This window comes from Hemicordylus capensis, chromosome 3, assembly GCF_027244095.1.
Source record: "Hemicordylus capensis ecotype Gifberg chromosome 3, rHemCap1.1.pri, whole genome shotgun sequence".
Lineage (NCBI taxonomy): Eukaryota > Metazoa > Chordata > Lepidosauria > Squamata > Cordylidae > Hemicordylus > Hemicordylus capensis.
Genome location: NC_069659.1, coordinates 314953391 through 314971122, shown reverse-complemented (window position 1 = coordinate 314971122; position 17732 = coordinate 314953391). Strand labels below are relative to the sequence as shown.

Genomic DNA, 17732 nt, shown 5'->3' with positions numbered 1-17732 from the left:
GATAGGACCAGTTGCTCTCCCCCTGCTAAATATAAGAGAATCACCACTTTAAAAGGTGTCTCTTTGCTCAGTTAGCAGGGAGTACTGATATTCAAAGAGGAATTTCAGGGTTCCTTTTAAGGATAACCATGGGAGAATTTTCTCAGACAGTAGGCTCATTCCCACAATTATGAATAGGGTAGCAGAAGCCTCCCATCCTAATCTGGGAGCTGTGCACACTCCCAAATTAGGATAACATGCTAGTTTTCTACTAGCATATGAGTTAAAAAGATCGGAGACATTGGCAATGACTGTGTGCTGAGCAGCTGCTAGGTCGAAGCGCTTCCCCTCCTACCTTATTAAAAACCTGGGTACAGGTGCTGGGTAGGAGGGAGCCCTGCCCTCTGACCCAGCTGCTGCTTGGCACACAATTACTGCCGGCACCTCTGACCTTGTTTTTAACTCACTCGAGTGCGCAGGGCATGCTGGTGAGACTCCCAGAGCCGGGAGGCAGCTTTTCGCCTCCTCTCCGGGGTCTCCTTGTGAGTAGCCACAGCGCAGAGCCGTGCTGCGGCTACTCACAATTTAAAAAATGGATTTGAGGAGTGCTCGCTCCGCAAACCTGGTTTTAGGGGAGGGGTATTTAGGCAGGTTAACCGCCTGGGAGCCACCGGGCTCGCTTGTGAGCCCGGTGGCTCCCACGATCAGCCAAAATCAGGCTAGGCTCCCTTAGCCCGATTTTGGCTGATCGTGAGAATAGCCCCTAGAAGTTCTGGTAAGAACTAATCTGCCTGCTTTCCTTTTACTATAATCTTAATTGATAATTACTAACTTCTGCCTCAAACATCCATGTGTCTGCAATCTTGAATCAGGGCAGATGACATCATTACAAACTATGCTGTTGAGGTGTCCCTATGCGTCCCTATAACTATAGCAAAATGTGGTTCAAATTGGTTAGGTGGCCCACAAGTTAGCCCACTTGCACCTCAAATGGTCACATGTCTGCCAGCCTGAATAAGGGTGGATGACATCAGTACAAATTACACCATTGAGATTTCCCTGTGTGTCCTTACAGTTATAGCAAATTTGGTTCAAATTGGTTACACGGTTCACAAATTAGTCCATTGCATCTCACACCTTCATACATCTACCATCTTGAATTGGGGTGGATGACATCATCGCAAACTACACCATAGAGGTGTCCCTATGCATGACACATTACAATTGTACCAAATTTGGTTCAAATCAGTTGGGCAGTCCACAAGTTAGCCCACTTGCACCTCAAATGTTCACGCATCTGGCATATTGAATCAGGATGGATGACATCATTACAAATGGTGTCACTGGAGTGTCCCTATGTGTCCCTACAACAGTACCAAATTTGGTTCAAATCAGTCCAGGCACTGTGAAGTTGACAGGGACACAGACACCTACGCACAGAAAACTGGGAGATCTCATAGGCTAAAAATGGGAGTGTGTACAGAATCAGATAGAAAGCTTCTCATAAACTACCCATAAACATGACAACTAGCTTAGTTTGTTCATCTAATGTTGTGGTCTATCTCTGATAGACAGGCAAGGCTCCCTACCAAACCCCCAGAATACAATTTGGGCTGAAAGTTTGCTCTTTTCTTGAAATGTTTTACATCATGTTGTTTGTATCTCCATCCCCCAACCGCTCCTGTCTTCCAAAGGTTTACGTGGTGCAATAGCATTTGCACTGGCTATACGGGACACAGAATCTCAACCGAAGCAAATGATGTTTACAACTACTTTACTAATTGTGTTCTTCACAGTCTGGGTGTTTGGAGGAGGCACTACACCAATGCTTACATGGCTCCAGATCAGGTCAGTGTTGTTGGATAATAATCTAATGTTGAAGAATTATTGCTTTGTTCACCCATTATTCTTGCTGCATTATGTTCCTTATCAATACGCTTTGTTAATAATTCTTATAAAGGGACCATGCACAGAGGTTGCCAAAAGAATAAATCTGGACTTAGTTGATGAGGTCAAGTTTCATCTTGACTGGGGATCCCATGATGATCTCCAGAATTTTGTTTACATTTAGCATTTGCTTTCCTACTGAGTTTGCTTTCCAGGGGCAGTTTATGCTGTTTGGTATAAAGGGTTCTCCTAAACATATTCATGAAGATTTTTTGCTCAGGTGTTGAGTGCAAGACAGTTGTTGGTGAGCTATTTGTAGCTGTTGATCCAAACTTTGCCCTTGGCTGATTAACCAATTGAATGTGGACTAGTCATTTGCCATGTGTCATGGGATTTTGTACTGATCCTCACTTTCCTCTCTAATGTGAGTGGAAGTAGTTGGCACAACTGGTCATCATGGATACTTTTCACATTGTTTATTGCATGTTCTTAAGAAGAGCTGGAAGCATTATCTGACAAATCATTATGATTAATTGGTTAATTTACTAACTGTAAATTTAAATGTGGATTTGCTTTGGGTTTTAATAGATGTTGTCTCTTTTGAAGGGGTTTTCAGTGCTGTTGACATTGTATTATTTATATTTGTTGTAAATTGTAAAGCATTTAGACATGTCACTCAGGATGATGTTCCTGATTATAAATGAGTTGCCTTTGTTATTTAGTCAAAAGAAATCCAGTGTCGTTGAATAAAAGATTGCCTACACTGTGATACCACATTATATCAAGTTGGTTCAAGCAAGAATATTGCCACATTAGTGGTGCCTTCTATACCACCATCATGTAGGCTTGGTACCGTTGTCAAGAGTTTATGCTGTGAGCTCAAAATCGCTGCTTCAAATCAGAGCAAATTAATTGGGTAGCAGTAGGCAAGCAACTGGGGCTATTCTCCCGATTAACAAAAATTAGGCTAGGAGAGCCTTGCCAGATTTTTGTTAATCGTTAGAACCACTGGACTCGGCTGCGAGCCCGGTGATTCTTGAGCGGGTAACCTGCTCTGGAACCCCTGGTAAAAAGCAGGTTTGCGGAGCGAGTGCTCCGCAAACCTGCTTTTTACAATTGTGAGTAGCCGTGGCGCGCCTTCGCGCTGTGCCTACTCACGAGTATTCCTCTGGCTGGGAGGCGAAAAGCCACCTCCCAGCTCCGGGGGTCTCCCCAGTATGCCCTGCGCACTCGTGCAGGGCATACTGGGGCTTGCGGGAGCCACATGGCCCCCGCTCCCCCACCCCCTCATCAACTCCGTCATGGAGCCGGCAACCGTGTGGGCAGCCGATCTGGCCACCCAGGGCTCCCTGCCCGCTCGTCTGCGTGGAGAATGGACTCCCTGCAGTTTCTAAAAAAGCGTGTCTCACGGATCGTGAGACCCGCCTCACTGTCTTTAGCCTCCCTTTGTCTTTACCCTCATACAACTTCACAGGGCTATTGTAAGAATTACTGAGATAAAAGGCTTCTTAACACAATCATGCAAATCATATTTCAATGATCAATACAATCATTGAAATCTGGTTTGCATAATTGTGTGAATGCATGGAAATCCCTCCAACCCAGATTGTTCAAAGCAGGATAGCCCAGCTTTTGTACCCTGCTCTTACCAAGGTAGGAGGAGAGGACAGCTCTCCTACCTGGCTTTCCCGGTCATGTAGATCCACTTACCTTTTCTAAGCAATCATTGGGACCCAGAAGTTCAGGGGGAAATAGAGAGCTGTGGCTAAAGGGGCTGCTGTATGTGGATGTGCTATTCAGCAAAGCACACTCTATGATCATGTAGCTGGAGCATGTCAGCAAGGCTAGGTCCACCTCTTGCTCCTTCATGGCCAATCAGTGGGCAGCTATAATTAGGCTCTCCAATCTGCTGGCAGTGCAAAGCATGCTGGGAAGACCTGCTAGGTCTCAGAGGAATTTCCATGCTTGCAGCTCCTGGTTTCAACAATGCCTGGATTAATGGTGTGTTTCCTGGGTTTGCTGACCCACACAAAAGTTCTAATCATCTGCTGTCATTGGGGTAGGAGCTCTCTCACCATCCAACCCACCCCCCAAATGGTCATGTGAACAGCCCTTGAACATTCATATAAGAAAGTTGCCGTATGGATCCAGTAGTGGGTATTACTATTAAATATTATTATTTAATAGTATCTGTTTTCATTTGTTGCCGCAAAAAAACCAACTTCTTGTAGTACTTTAAAGGCTAACACATGTATTGGTGCATAAGCTTTCAGGGACTCTTTGTCGTTCTAGTCTAGTCCATGAAAGCTTATGTTCCAGCAGATGTTTTAGTCTTTCAGCTGCTGCAGGACTCTTTTCTTACTATACTACTGTCAAATTTTTGCAACATTATTCTTAAGTGACTGCTCAGGGACAATTCATAAAAGTGGCAAGGTGGTCCTGAAGACATCGACCCACATACTATGGAAGGAAGGAAGGAGCAAGTGAGGACCTGAGATTTATTGTAAGAAGAAAGAAAAGTCAGCTATCAGCTGCAGTGCAGGGGTGTATCCAACAGCCTTATACTGGACCAAATTGCATCAGTTTATTGGACAATTTTTTTAATTGGATAAACTCTGATGAAAAATTGTCCTGTAGAGCCTGCATCACATCTGTTCAAACTATCAGCCTGATGCAATACACAGTCCTACTGATTATGGTGATTATTATGTGGGAAAATAGTTAAGTGGCTTAGAAAAATGGTTTCCTAACATGAAAGTTAAGTATAGAAGTCACTGCCAGAGAAATATGTACAGATTTATCTTGAATATGCCCACATAAATAGACTGTAAATTTAAATATAAATATTTTCATTTAACTGGTATCTGGAGTGAGCTGGGCATATAGTTTTATGGTTAGGGCAAGAATCCAGAGGAGTTCATTCAACTGACACAGTGTTAGACATGGGTGGGTGGGGGAGCTTCTTAAGGAACAATTACACATTCTCTCCCCCTCCCCTGTACCTCTTTTCTGGGACTAATTTTGTGAATGGGAACTGTTCCAAATTGATGATGATGATTCTCCCTCTTGCCTTACAAAACTGTGCAGGAGTTTGCAATAGTACAGATGTGAAGGGATGGGACAACTTGCTGGGGGGCTGAGGCAGTGCAGGACTAGAAAATACTGTATGTTACATTTGACACTAGGGATGTGCACGGAACCGGTTCCGTGCACTCCCAGGATGGTTGGGGGGATCACTTGAAGGGGCAGGGCAAGTGCTGACTACCTGCCAGCCACCACCCCAACGCTTTTCCCCTGCCAGCACTCTTTCCAAAAGTGGACAAGCAGGGCTTCAGTGTGCCTCCTTGCAGCCAGGATCAGCATCACCACACAAATGGCTGGCACGCATGCATGCGCATCAGCCATTTGCGTGGCAACGCTGATCCTGACTGCAAGAGGGCACACTGCAGCCCCGCACACCCGCTTTATGGAAGAGCACTAGTGGGGGAAGAGTGGTGGGGCGGGGGCTGGCAGATAGCCAGTGCCTTCCCTGCCCCTTAAAGTGACACCCCACCCCCTCTGAACCTGTTCAAATGACAGTTGCCAGAACCAGTTCGGCACTCCTAGAATGGAGCACCAAACGGTTCCGTGCACATCCCTATTTGACCAATCAGCTTCAAATGTTAGGTACTAGATCAAGCCTGCTCAACTTAGGCCTGTCAGCTGTTTTTGGACTTCAGTTCCCATAATTGCCAGTCACAATGGCCAATAGCCAGGGAGTTGTAGGACAACATCTTCAGGAGGACCAAAGTTGAGCAGCCCTCTACTAGATCCATAAAAGGTTGAAAACACACCAGCTTTCTGTGTCCTAGTGTCACACTTTTATCCCCTTGGGTTGTTTCAGGCATATTGATAACAGTTTATGAGAAGACAAACCATCTCCCTGATTGCCTTACCCATAGTAAGGCAGCATGTGAATGCAAACTTAGCTCCTTTCCTCACAGTCAGCATATTATTTTTCCCCATTTGTTATGTATACAATATATTATATGTATCCTTTATATACTCTATGTATTCTAGTCTTTGCCTTTTTCCCATGATGGAATTGAAGGTGGCTGTTCCAGGCAGACAATGACTAGATCCAGACCTATTTAGATTCAGCAAGGTTGCTTTACCATGTGCCTTCTGATTCCCTACCCTGGGATTTGTTGCATACAGTCCACATGTCCTTCCTCCAGATAGAGCTTTTCATAATTTCATATTTTCTGAGCAATCATGTTGTATATTGTACACGATAATATAGAATGATCTCCTCAAGTAAGAGATTTTGTTTGCAATGTGAGGTGTGACTCCATAAATTATTATTATTTATTTTATTATTTTATTCAATTTCTATACTGCCCTTCCAAAAATGGCTCAGGGCGGTTTACACAGAGAAACAAACAAACAAACAAGATGGATCCCTGTCCCCAAAGGGCTCATAATCCTTTTTGCCAGGTTAGAAGGGATTATAAATGTCACAAACAGTCAAAGCCCATGGCGTATCAGCTGGGCTCTTCTTGGGTTTGGGGTGAGTACTCCATTCCCCAACCCCTCGCCTGCCATACCCTGACAGCATGTTTATTTGTACATGAGTCCCCCTGGGTTCAACACTCATGATGCATGTGCAGAAAGACACTGCGCTTGAGCAAGGACATTGCACAGGCAAGTTCCACTACAATGAGAGCTTGCATTCAAGACTAGGGTTGTACTAGCCTAATGCAATTTGCTAGCATACGGACATAGTGTAAGAATGTAGCACAAAATAGGAATGTCTGCTCAAGATTACTCCTTGTGCTAGCAAAATATGAGCAATAACGGTTCCACAATATTGTTGCTCACGACTGATCCACAACACTGTTGTGTAATGACTGTTTTACCTAAACTTGTAGAGCAACCCTGTATATGTCCAAGAGATGGTCTTCTACTAACAGTTGCACAACATCATGGAACACCACAGTTTTACTCAGCTCCATCAACTTCTTGCACAAGTGCAACCTGGTTCATTGCAAAAGCACACCACTTGTCAAGATGGCAGCCAGTGTGTTTCCTGGGGCTTACCCCAAGGATGTGTGCTAGGTTTGCAATTTTGGTGTCAAAGAGCATGTGCTTAGTTTTCCTGTGCTTGGTTGTTGGGGTTTTTGGTTTTTTTACCATAAATAGCAGTCCTAGGGGGCATTCTAGGTTGGGAATGTGATATGGGGCAAGGGGCTTTAACCTTTTGCCCCACTACAGTCTGAATCATCTCAGCCAGCCACCCGCTGCCAATCTGCTTGTTATATTTCCCCTAGGAGGGAAGGTCCTATTGACTTAAATGAAAGCTTTCTTCCTGAGGTAAAATATAGCAGCCATGAGGGTTTGGGAATGGGATTCCGGTGGGAGAAAGGTTTAATGCTCCCTACCCCGCCTGCCACATTCCTGATCTGGATGAGGTCACCTTGCAGCTGCGATTTATGATGGGGAGGGGTAAGAAGCACAGAAGCACTAAGACCCACCCCAGGGAGCAGCGGTTTCCTTACTGTTATATCGTAACATGTGCAACTCCAGTCCCATCCATTGTGTGAGCCAAGGTTGCACTCAGGAGATTCCAGTTTGAAGCTTTAGTTTGTAGTAAGTTTCGCTGCTTAAAACCGAGGATCCATGGAGACTCCATTCTGTTTGAAAGCCACACCAGAGGCTGCATTCAGCCAGACTGGAGTTGAGAGAGGAAGCCCCTCCTGCTCTTCTTCCATGATTGGTTGTGTAGGCTGTCCTTCAAGCAAGAACCCACACAGCCAGTTCCCCTTCTCCTCTGCTGTCTCGCTGACTGCAGAGAGGACGCTCACTCTGTCATCCAAATGCAGACAGGAGAGCTGGAGGTGGGGGAGAGTAGTTCCTCATGATTTGTGAATGCAGCCAGCTCCTGCCCCCTTCTTGATCACATTCAGCTAATTACACAAAGATCTCCTACTACCTTTGTTGGAAGTGAAGGACTATGCGCTGAGTCATGTCTCAGTGACAAAGGGGGGCAGACTAGTGAGTCAGAGGGCTAGAGAGGTCAAGACATTGGTCATCCCTTCTCTACTGCTCTGACACTATCCCTTTGGTATGTTGGTTGCTACTCTTAGGGACTTCCTGCCTGCCTGCCACTTCCTCTTCCTCTTTCCTCTCTTCCCTTTCTTCTCCCTTGCAACACCCACGCTCATCTCTCCCTGCACCATGTGTGCAGAGATGCATCCATCTGCATCCAGCTAGCTAGCTAGATTAGAGATCCTATCTCTCCACTTTACTATCTAGAATGGAGTTCACTAATAAAGACTCCTTATATTGATTTGAAACTATGAACTGGCTCCAAGTTATTTTACTGTTGTGCCTCAGTGCACTCTGCTGTAATATTTATTTTTTGATTTGATTTGATTTGTATACCGCTCCTCCAAAATGGTTCAAGGGTATCAATAGAAGGGTATCTCTTACCAGAGAGAATTCCTAACAACCTAATCATTAGGTTTTGAATGAGGCTTGCTGTTTAGAATTTTGTTTTCTTCAGTGTCACAGTTATACACTTGTCACACTCCCTGGACGAGGTGGGCTCCTGGCCTTTCTTGAACTCCAGCACACACACAAAATTAGCCTCAGGAACAGCCAGGGGAGAAAGGTTAGTTTGTTACCAGAGTCCTCCTCTTGGCTTGCTGCATTCAGCCAGTTCCCTCTCCTGGAGAACTCCCAGATCCCATACTCAGAAGCAGCCCCTCATTGTCAGCTGCCTTGTCTTTAAATGCCCCAGTGCAGATCTGACAGGGCTTAAAGCCTCCTTCTAGCCCCACGCCTCTCCTGACCTTGCTTCCTGTCTCCTGCCCCACCCAATCTAGCTGTCTCCCTGGAGCTGTTTCCTGCAGCTCTCCCTGCCTTGCCCTCTCAAACCCACTGGGATCCAACCAGCCTGGACTCTTCTCATCCCTGCTGCCCCCAGAAAGGAAAAAAAGCTGCACAGGCAGGATGCTACGCTCTTCTCCAGACTCCACAGGGCCCCACAGGAAACCAGGTAACATGGCATCCCAGCAACACTGGATCACACATTAATTTAAAAAGTGTTCAAATGTGCAATTCTACGTTCTCTACTGCACAACCTATATTGTGCAGGATTTGCTAGGGGTTTTTTTCCAAGCAGACAACAGTAGCAAAACTATACCTTCCTGCAAATCAATTCAGGGGGGCTTCAAGTGGAGGTCCTGCTTCACTTCTGCCAGATTCAGAGCCAAAGCTCCACACACCCCACCACAACTCCTGCACTCTGCTCACCACCCTCCCTTAATCCCTGTTAAGGAGCGTGACTCTGTTGTTCTGGGTCATTTGAGGAGGTTGTGAGTGGGAAGCACTGCTTTGTGGTGGTTTTGTTCCTACCCCTTAGATTCTCTCCCTTGGAGACTGTTGCTCTTCAAAATGTGAACTTTCAAATGATGTCCTTCCGGACTCTATACTGTCTCCAATGCTTTTTAACATCTACATGAAACCATCGGGAGAGATCATCAGGAGAGTTGGTGCAGGTGGTTATCAGTATGATGATGACACCCAGATCTGTTTATCCATATTAACATCACTGGCAGAAGGCATAACCTCCCTAAATGCCTGCCTAAAGATGGTGATAGGCTGGATGAGAGATGACAAACTGAGACTGACTCTACATAAAATGGAGGTACTTAATGTGTAGCTACCTAATGGCGCAGCGGGGAAATGCTTGACTAACAAGCAGAAGGTTGCCCATTCAAATCCCTGCTGGTACTATATAGGAAAGGCATCATCTCATACTGCACGGGAGGAGGCAGTGGTAAACCCATCCTGTACAGTGTGGGAATGCTTCTGGATACAAACCTCTCCCTAGTATCCCAGGTTGAGGTGGTAGCCAGAGATGCTTTCTATCAGCTTCGGATGATATGCTGCATCCATTTCTTGAGATAAATGACCTCAGAACAGTGGTACATATGCTGGTAAACTTCAGACCAGACCAGAGAGCTAGTCTTGTGGTAGCAAGCATGTCCCCTTAGCTAAGCAGGGTCTGCCCTGGATGCATATGAATGGGAGGCTTGATGTTTGAGCACTGTAAGATATTCCTCTTAGGGGATGGAGCCCCTCTGGGAAGAGCAGAAGGTTCCAAGTTCCCTTCCTGGCATCTCCAAGATAGGCCTGAGAGAGATTCCTGCCTGCAACCTTGGAGAAGCCGCTGCCAGTCTGTGTAGAAGATAATACTGAGCTAGATGGACCTATGGTCTGACTCAGTATATGGCAGCTTCCTATGTCCCTATGACTTGACTACTGCAATGTGCTCTATGTGGAGCTACCTTTTTACATAATCCAGAAACTGTAGTTGGAACAGAATGCGGCAGCCAGGTTGCTCTCCAGGTCATCGCAGAGAGACCATATTACTCCTGTATTGAAGGAGCTACATTGGCTGCCGATAAGTTTCCTGAAAAAATACAAGGTGCTAGTTATAACCTATAAAGCCTAAACAGCTTAGGCCCAGAGTATTTAAAAGAGCACCTTCTTCTCCATGAGCCCCACCTCCCATTGCGATAATCTGGAGAGGTCTGTCTGCAGTTGCCACCGGCTCATCTGGTGACTACTTAGGGCTGGGCCTTCTTCTTTGCTACCCCAAGGCTCTGGAATTCACTACCTGCTGAAATAAGAGCCTCCCCATCTCTGAACACTTTTTAAAAGGCAGTTAAGACACATTTGTTCATCCAGGCTTTTAATTAGATTTACAGCATTATAATTATGTATGGGTGTTCTTAAGTACGGTTACTGGACCTTGTAGTTTGTGTGTGAATTTTAAATGTATTCTCTGTTGGTATCTGAGGAGGAATGCAGTATTAAAAAGAGAAGAAAAAGGGGAAAAAGTGAAAAGATAGTTTGCCTTGACGAATGGTAACTCAGTTGTATTACAAAATACAGTTTCAAAGGCAATGTATACCTTATTGTTAAAAACTGTCTGTAAGCCATAGATAAATACAGTTATTTTATAGTCTATTCAGAAGGTCGCTGGTATGGTTTTATAATGTCACCAAAGAAGATCTCGGTGGCATTATTGCCTTGTAATTCAACAATTTTTATCACTCATTCTATATATAGTTCATGCTTTGCTTTGCTTGTTTACAGAGCAATGCCTGATTAACAAACCTAAGTATCAGACTGCTGCTATAAAGCACCAGTCAAAAATAACTAAATTGGAGCCATAATAAAGAGGCTTAGCTAAAAAACATGCAGACAAAATCTGACTGGCATACAAATGTATTGAATAAACATAAAATGCCAGCACCCATATACTATGTGTGAGATTCATGTTTGATTGCTTTTTCTTATCTCCAATGTCAGCTAAGTTCACTGCATTCTGGAGATACAGTTCAAGTGTCCATCATCTTTATCAGATTTGCCACAGTTCACGGAATTCGGCCAAGTAGTCATTCACCAACCATATCATATTGATTCTAGTAGCAGCAGCAACTCACAGCCTTAGAAAACAGCCTTGCACACAGAAACAAAGCACATAAGTCTTCGATAAACAGCTTCAGTAAACAATTTCATTTGGGTGCATTTCAGGTGTATTGTCTTGAAAGGTGCTTCATGTTTTAGCCATTATTGCTACAATTAATCCCTCTGCTTTCAATCCTCCTTTTATTAAGACCTGAAGGCTTGCACTGCCATTATGACTGTGGCATCTTTGTAATTTGCATTATGAGAAGTGAATTGTGCCTTCCTTAATCCAGCAGCCTTTTTGCCTCCTTCATTTCCACTCCCTCCACAACCTGAAGTTTTAGTGAACAAGAATTCTGTTTGCCTTAGAAAGGATGTGAAATTGCCCTGCTGGATTAAACCAAAATCCATGTAATCAAGTATTTTGTCTGGCAACTCAGCTGTCCCTGGGAAGCTGGCAAATCCAGTCATAGTTAGCCCCTGCTAACTTGGCAAAGAGGAACCTTTTAATGTGGTGATTCTCTTTCTTTCTTTCTTTCTTTCTTTCTTTCTTTCTTTCTTTCTTTCTTTCTATGATTTGTATACCGCCCTTCCAAAATGGCTCAGAGTGGTTTACAATTAAAACACACCACTAAAAAAATAAAGAGCTAAAACAAATTAAAAAGCAATATAACAATTAACAATTTAAAAACATTTTAAAACAACAATTAAACAATTACAGTGATTAAAAATCCCAAAATCGCGTTTTGAATTTTAAAATAGACCAGATATTAGCAGAATATCTGAATTTTAGAATTTTAGAATATCTGAATTTTAGAATTTAGAATTTTAAAATAGACCAGATAATAGACCAGATTTAGTAGTGGGAGAGTAACTGGCCCTATCTACCCCCAGCACAGTACCCACCACAGTTGCTGGTGTCTATCTTATGTTCCTTTTTAGATTGTGAGCCCTTTGGGGACAGGGAGCCATCATATTTATTTCTCTGTGTAAAACGCCCTGAGCCATTTTTGGAAGGGCGATATAGAAACCGAATAAATTAATAATAATAACAACAACAACTTCACACGCACTGAAGTTAAAAGAAAAATTGGAAGTGAATACATCAGGAGAGTTAGAAAAATCCTAAAGTCCAAACTCAATGGCGGGAACACCATACAAGCCATAAACACCTGGGCTATACCTGTTATCAGATACACTGCAGGAATAATAGACTGGACCCAGGCAGAGCTAGAGACGCTAGATCGTAAGACCAGGAAAATCATGACCATCAATCATGCTCTGCACCCCCGCAGTGATGTAGATAGGCTCTACTTCCCTCGCAGCTCAGGTGGAAGAGGAATGCTGCAAGCCCATTAAACAGTAGAGGAGGAGAAAAGAGGCCTTGAAGAATATATCAAGGACAGTGAAGAAGATGCACTTCAAATGGTCAATAAAGCGAAACTATTCAACACCAATGAAACAAAGCAGGCCTACAAGAAAGAACAAGTCAAGAACTGAGCAGAAAAATGGAAAAATAAGCCCCTGCATGGTCAATATTTACACAATATAAGTGGAAAATCAGACATCACCAAGACCTGGCAATGGCTTAAGAATGGCAACTTGAAGAAAGAAACAGAGGGTTTAATACTGGCTGCGCAAGAACAGGCACTAAGAACAAATGCAATAAGAGCCAAAGTCGAAAAATCCACAACAAAAAGCAAGTGCCGCCTTTGTAAAGAAGCAGATGAAACCGTGGACCACCTAATCAGCTGTTGTAAAAAGATTGCACAGACTGACTACAAACAAAGGCATGACAAGGTAGCAGGGATGATACACTGGAACATCTGCAAAAAATACAAGTTACCTGTAGCCAAAAATTGGTGGGACCATCAAATTGAAAAAGTGGTAGAAAATGAAGATGTAAAAACATTATGGGACTTCCGACTACAAACAGACAAACATCTGCCACACAATACACCAGATATAACTGTAGTGGAGAAGAAAGAAAAATAAGTTAAAATAATCGACATAGCAATACCAGGGGATAGCAGAATAGAAGAAAAAGAAATAGAAAAAAATCACAAAATACAAAGATCTACAAATTGAAATTGAAAGGCTTTGGCAGAAAAAGACCAAAATAATCCCAGTGGTAATTGGCGCCCTGGGTGCAGTTCCAAAACAATTTCAAGAGCACCTCAACAGCATAGGGGCCACAGAAATCACCATCAGCCAATTACAAAAAGCAGCTTTACTGGGAACAGCCTATATTCTGCGACGATATCTATAACAATTGACAATAAAATTCAGCCATCCCAGGTCCTTGGGGAGGACTTGGTGTCTGGATAAAACAAACCAGTCAATAACACCTGTCTGACTGTGTAAACAAGAAATAATAATAATTAATAAAACCATAGAGTTGGAAGAGCACTTGTAGGCCATCTAGCACAACCCCCTGCTCTATGCCAGAAATCCAGAGCTAGAACATCCCCAACAGATGGCTGTACAAGTCTAAGCTTGAAACCTCCCGTGGGGGAGAGCCACTACCTCTAGGTAACTGGCTCCACTGTCTGCTGTTACCATTAAGAAATTTCTTCTAATTTCAACCAGCATCTATTGTCCTGTAAGTTAAGCTCATTAGATGTAGTCCTATACTGTAGTCCATCCTTCATTGTCTATTTTCACTATTGTATAATCAGAAGTATTCTGTGCCTGAATATGGTACAACCATTTCGTTTTCTGGGTCCATCAGTAGCTATCCCCCGTGAATTTGACAAATACTCCACAAGTTCTTGGGGGAGCAAGAATATTCAGGGGAGCAGGGTTCTCAGCACCCTCACCAAACTACAATTCACAAGACTCACTGGGGGGCAGCCATGATAGTGAAACTGTCATACAAAATAAAAAGTATTGTACAAACAGAAACTGTTATACAAAATATAATTTTGTAGTGTATATATATTAAGGTTGTGCATGGCAAAAGGTACTGGATTATTCCGATTAGATTTGATTCTACAGAGAAATTGTCACGAGGGCCAGCATGATCCCCTCACAAACTGCCTGAGTCAGATCAGAACGGATCCAACATTTCTTCCCTCACTGCCCTCTCCACTTCCTCATCCTACCTTATTCGCCCTTTCTTTGCCACCCCTGAGGACCACAGCATGATGTTCTCTTCTCGAGGCTGGAACTAGCCACCAGTCCACTTTCCCCCTTGTCAATTACACAGGAGGGAGTCTTAAAAAATATTCACAGAGAATTATATTTCGGAGGCTCCTGGAAAGGAACTCTGGAAAATCCTGAATGGGAATGTGCAACTCCTCCATAAGGTCATCAGGATCTTGGCCTTCATGCTGAGTCTCTTACCCATCTCTCTTTCTTGTTTATCCTGTCAGATGTTTTTAAATTATCGCAGCTGTGACCTTCCTCATTCAGTTATAAGAAGGAAGTGAGGTATGCATTTAGAGCCAAGAAGACATGGATAATATCTCACTCAGAATTTGCTACCCATTATCCATTTATAATGTGACTTTAATGAAGGTCATCTAGTAATATAGTTAAATTTATTTTTGTTTGTTTTTAAATATATATATTTATTTTATTTTTATTGCCCTCTGCCTTGGTAAAGGTTACTTTAAGAGTGGGGACACAAAATGTAAATAATCATATCAATTACTGTGCAGTAAGGAGAGAGCAAAAAAGGGTCCTTGTTTCAGAATGATCACTTGCCTTTCACAGTTTGGAAGCTTCCTAAAATACTAACATATAAAAAAGGTCCAGAGTCTTTCCAGAATTACAGGCTGGAAATAAATTGATTATCAACACAGAACTCAGTACCGATGAATCAACGTGTTCTAAGCCATAAGATACTGAATCAGCAGCAGTAATAATTTCCATATCTTATTTGTGGGTAGATTTGTTGTCAGACATTAGTGTTTTGCCTGGGAGATTCAGCTACATGGTGATGTTAACCATTCTGCTGTCCAAAACAAGAGGTCAGTGCCAGGTATGCAGACAGACTAGACAGCAAAATGGATTAGCTATAAAATGATTACCCATGGAGGAGTTCATACTGTGACCTGGCAGGCTTTAAATAAAGCAAAAAAGGCGATCATCTTCTGAGGTTAGTTAGATGTACTAGGTCTTATCCTGATCCACACAGGATTAAACAAGCTGAACAAAGAAATCAAGTGGGCAGCTTTTGACTAGCATTATTCCTTTTGCTGATCCAATATTGAGAAGAGTGAGATATACCATGAAGACAGTAACCCATGAAGCAAACATGTTTTTCTCATTAAATAATAAAAACACAAAAAGTAAATTGCTTTTCCTACAGCTTAAATCAAGCCTGCACAACTTGGGACTCACCAAGCAGAACACAGCAAAGCAGCCATGATGGTAACCCACTAGGGGTTCAATGAAAATCCTTTTTTGACTAGGGATGTGCAAAGAAGCATCACTTTAGTTCAGAGACTGTCTCAGTGCTTGGAGGGCCCCCCAGTTTGAATCAGCACTTCAGGAGGTCTCACTTCTCTTCAGCCCAATTCAAAGTGGTTGCTGAGATTTGGGGACAAAGCTTTGGCCCCTCCTTCCTCCCCACCCTTCCTTGCTTCCCCAAACCCATGAAATTACTTATTATATTGAACAGGAGACAGGCTGGATATGCTGAATCATACTCCCAGTGCTGAGAAAGCAGTGGCTGTGATGAAGGATTAACCTTTTAAAAGGCTTTCAGCAATTATTTTTATTCCTCTGCTCTGGGAAAGGGACAGGATTACTTGAGAACGGCACTCCAAGGGTTACAGCTCTAGAAAAGACTACAATTTCTAAGACAGCAGTTCCAGAAAATACTACAGTTCCGAAGAAACCCTGCACCTTTCCTGGGACTGCAAGTAAATTAAAAGCATCTTTTAAAAACCCAAGCATCTGCTGCAGCTGCTGCTCTCTTACCACCAGGAGTGAAAATAAAATAAAGCCTGGCCTGCCTCCTACTAGGTTGGGGGAGTGGGGTGGTATAGGGAGGCAAGGAGGGCAAAGTGAAGTTTTGGGGGCTGTATTGAGGCTAATGTGAATCAGCCCTAGTTCAACTTGATTTGACCCAGACAATGTTTCAGTTCAGGCCAAAACAGACCAATTCTGTTTGACTCCAGTTTAGCCTGTGAAATTTTGCTCAGTTCTCGTTTAGTTGCCTACAAAAAACCCTGTCTGTCCACATTCAGACAGTGGACTCCATTCAGCTTGAGGGGGTAACAAGTTGTGCAGACATGTCTTAAATATTCACAAATGTAGTAGAGTGGATTTACACACAAATGTTTGGATTTGTGTGTAAACTCTGAGGCCATTTTACATTTTCCGTTATTAAGGTATCTCATAAAACATCATAGCCAAAATCCATCAAAGAGTTATGTGTGCCTAAGTAAATAGATTTCAGTGTAATGGTGTGCATGGACTGAGGTTCATGGTTGAACCATGAACCAAGGTTCATGGTTGGGTCCTAATGTGGACCAAACTGTGGTTCTGCAAACCGGTTCAGTCCGATTCAGCCCAACCGCAAACTGGCGGTTCGAGGGCCAGTGAGGACAGAACCAGGGGGCAGTGAGCAGCACCTTTAAAAGTAAATAAGCAGGTCCTTACCAATGTTATTGCCACTCCTGCTGCTGCAACACACACACACACACACACCCCCGCAGCCCACATGTGGTAGCAGGGTGCTGTCACTCACCTGGCCACCCTGCATGTGCAGAGGCCATGAGTGCTGGTGCCCTTCTACTGCCATATGCAGGCTGCTGGGGGGAGCACAACAGCAGCACAAAACTGCCTGGAGCTTCAGTAACGCCGGTGTGGACCTGCTTATTTATCTTTAAAGGCTCCACTCACCACCACCCCCTGGTGCTGCCCTCACTGGCCCTCGAACCACCAGACTAGTTCACAGTTGGGCCGAACCAGACCAAACCATTTCATAGAACCACAGTTCAATCCACATTCGGACTCGGCCACTAACCTCGGTCCACATATACCCCTATTTAAGAAAATTTACCTGATGTTTGGATTGTACATATATATGTACATCTAAGTTCTACTCATGTATAGCCCTATTCAGATGTTACTCCTATAGATGGGAATGACATCGTGGTGGCAGGCTGTGCTCCCAGCCTATTCTCATAGCTTTAGTATCTGAAACTGTTTTCAGATATTAAAATGAAAGCATTTAAGTCAATGATGGAACTAGCCATTGCAATGTCATTCCTCCTCCATTTTGTACATAAAATAACATCTAAGAAGGGCCATACAGTGAGGGGAATTAGTGAAATGAATAGAACAATACCATGATTGCACTTGCTGTATCTTCCCTCACTGGATCTACCTGGCTTCCTTGGGTTGGGCATGCGAACATGATGTATTACAATGCACATAGTTCTAATAGC

The 17732-nt window shown here is 43.5% G+C and overlaps 1 protein-coding gene across 2 annotated transcripts in view; it reads left to right on the top strand.

The window, feature by feature from the left end:
* The window catches only part of SLC9A9 (solute carrier family 9 member A9), a 455942-nt gene that overhangs the window by 275190 nt on the left and 163020 nt on the right, over positions 1–17732 (top strand). For both annotated transcript variants that reach the window (XM_053308421.1, XM_053308419.1), the window contains one exon: positions 1674–1827. In XM_053308421.1, the coding sequence (XP_053164396.1) occupies positions 1674–1827 (154 nt within the window). The remainder of the gene's footprint in view (positions 1–1673; positions 1828–17732) is intronic.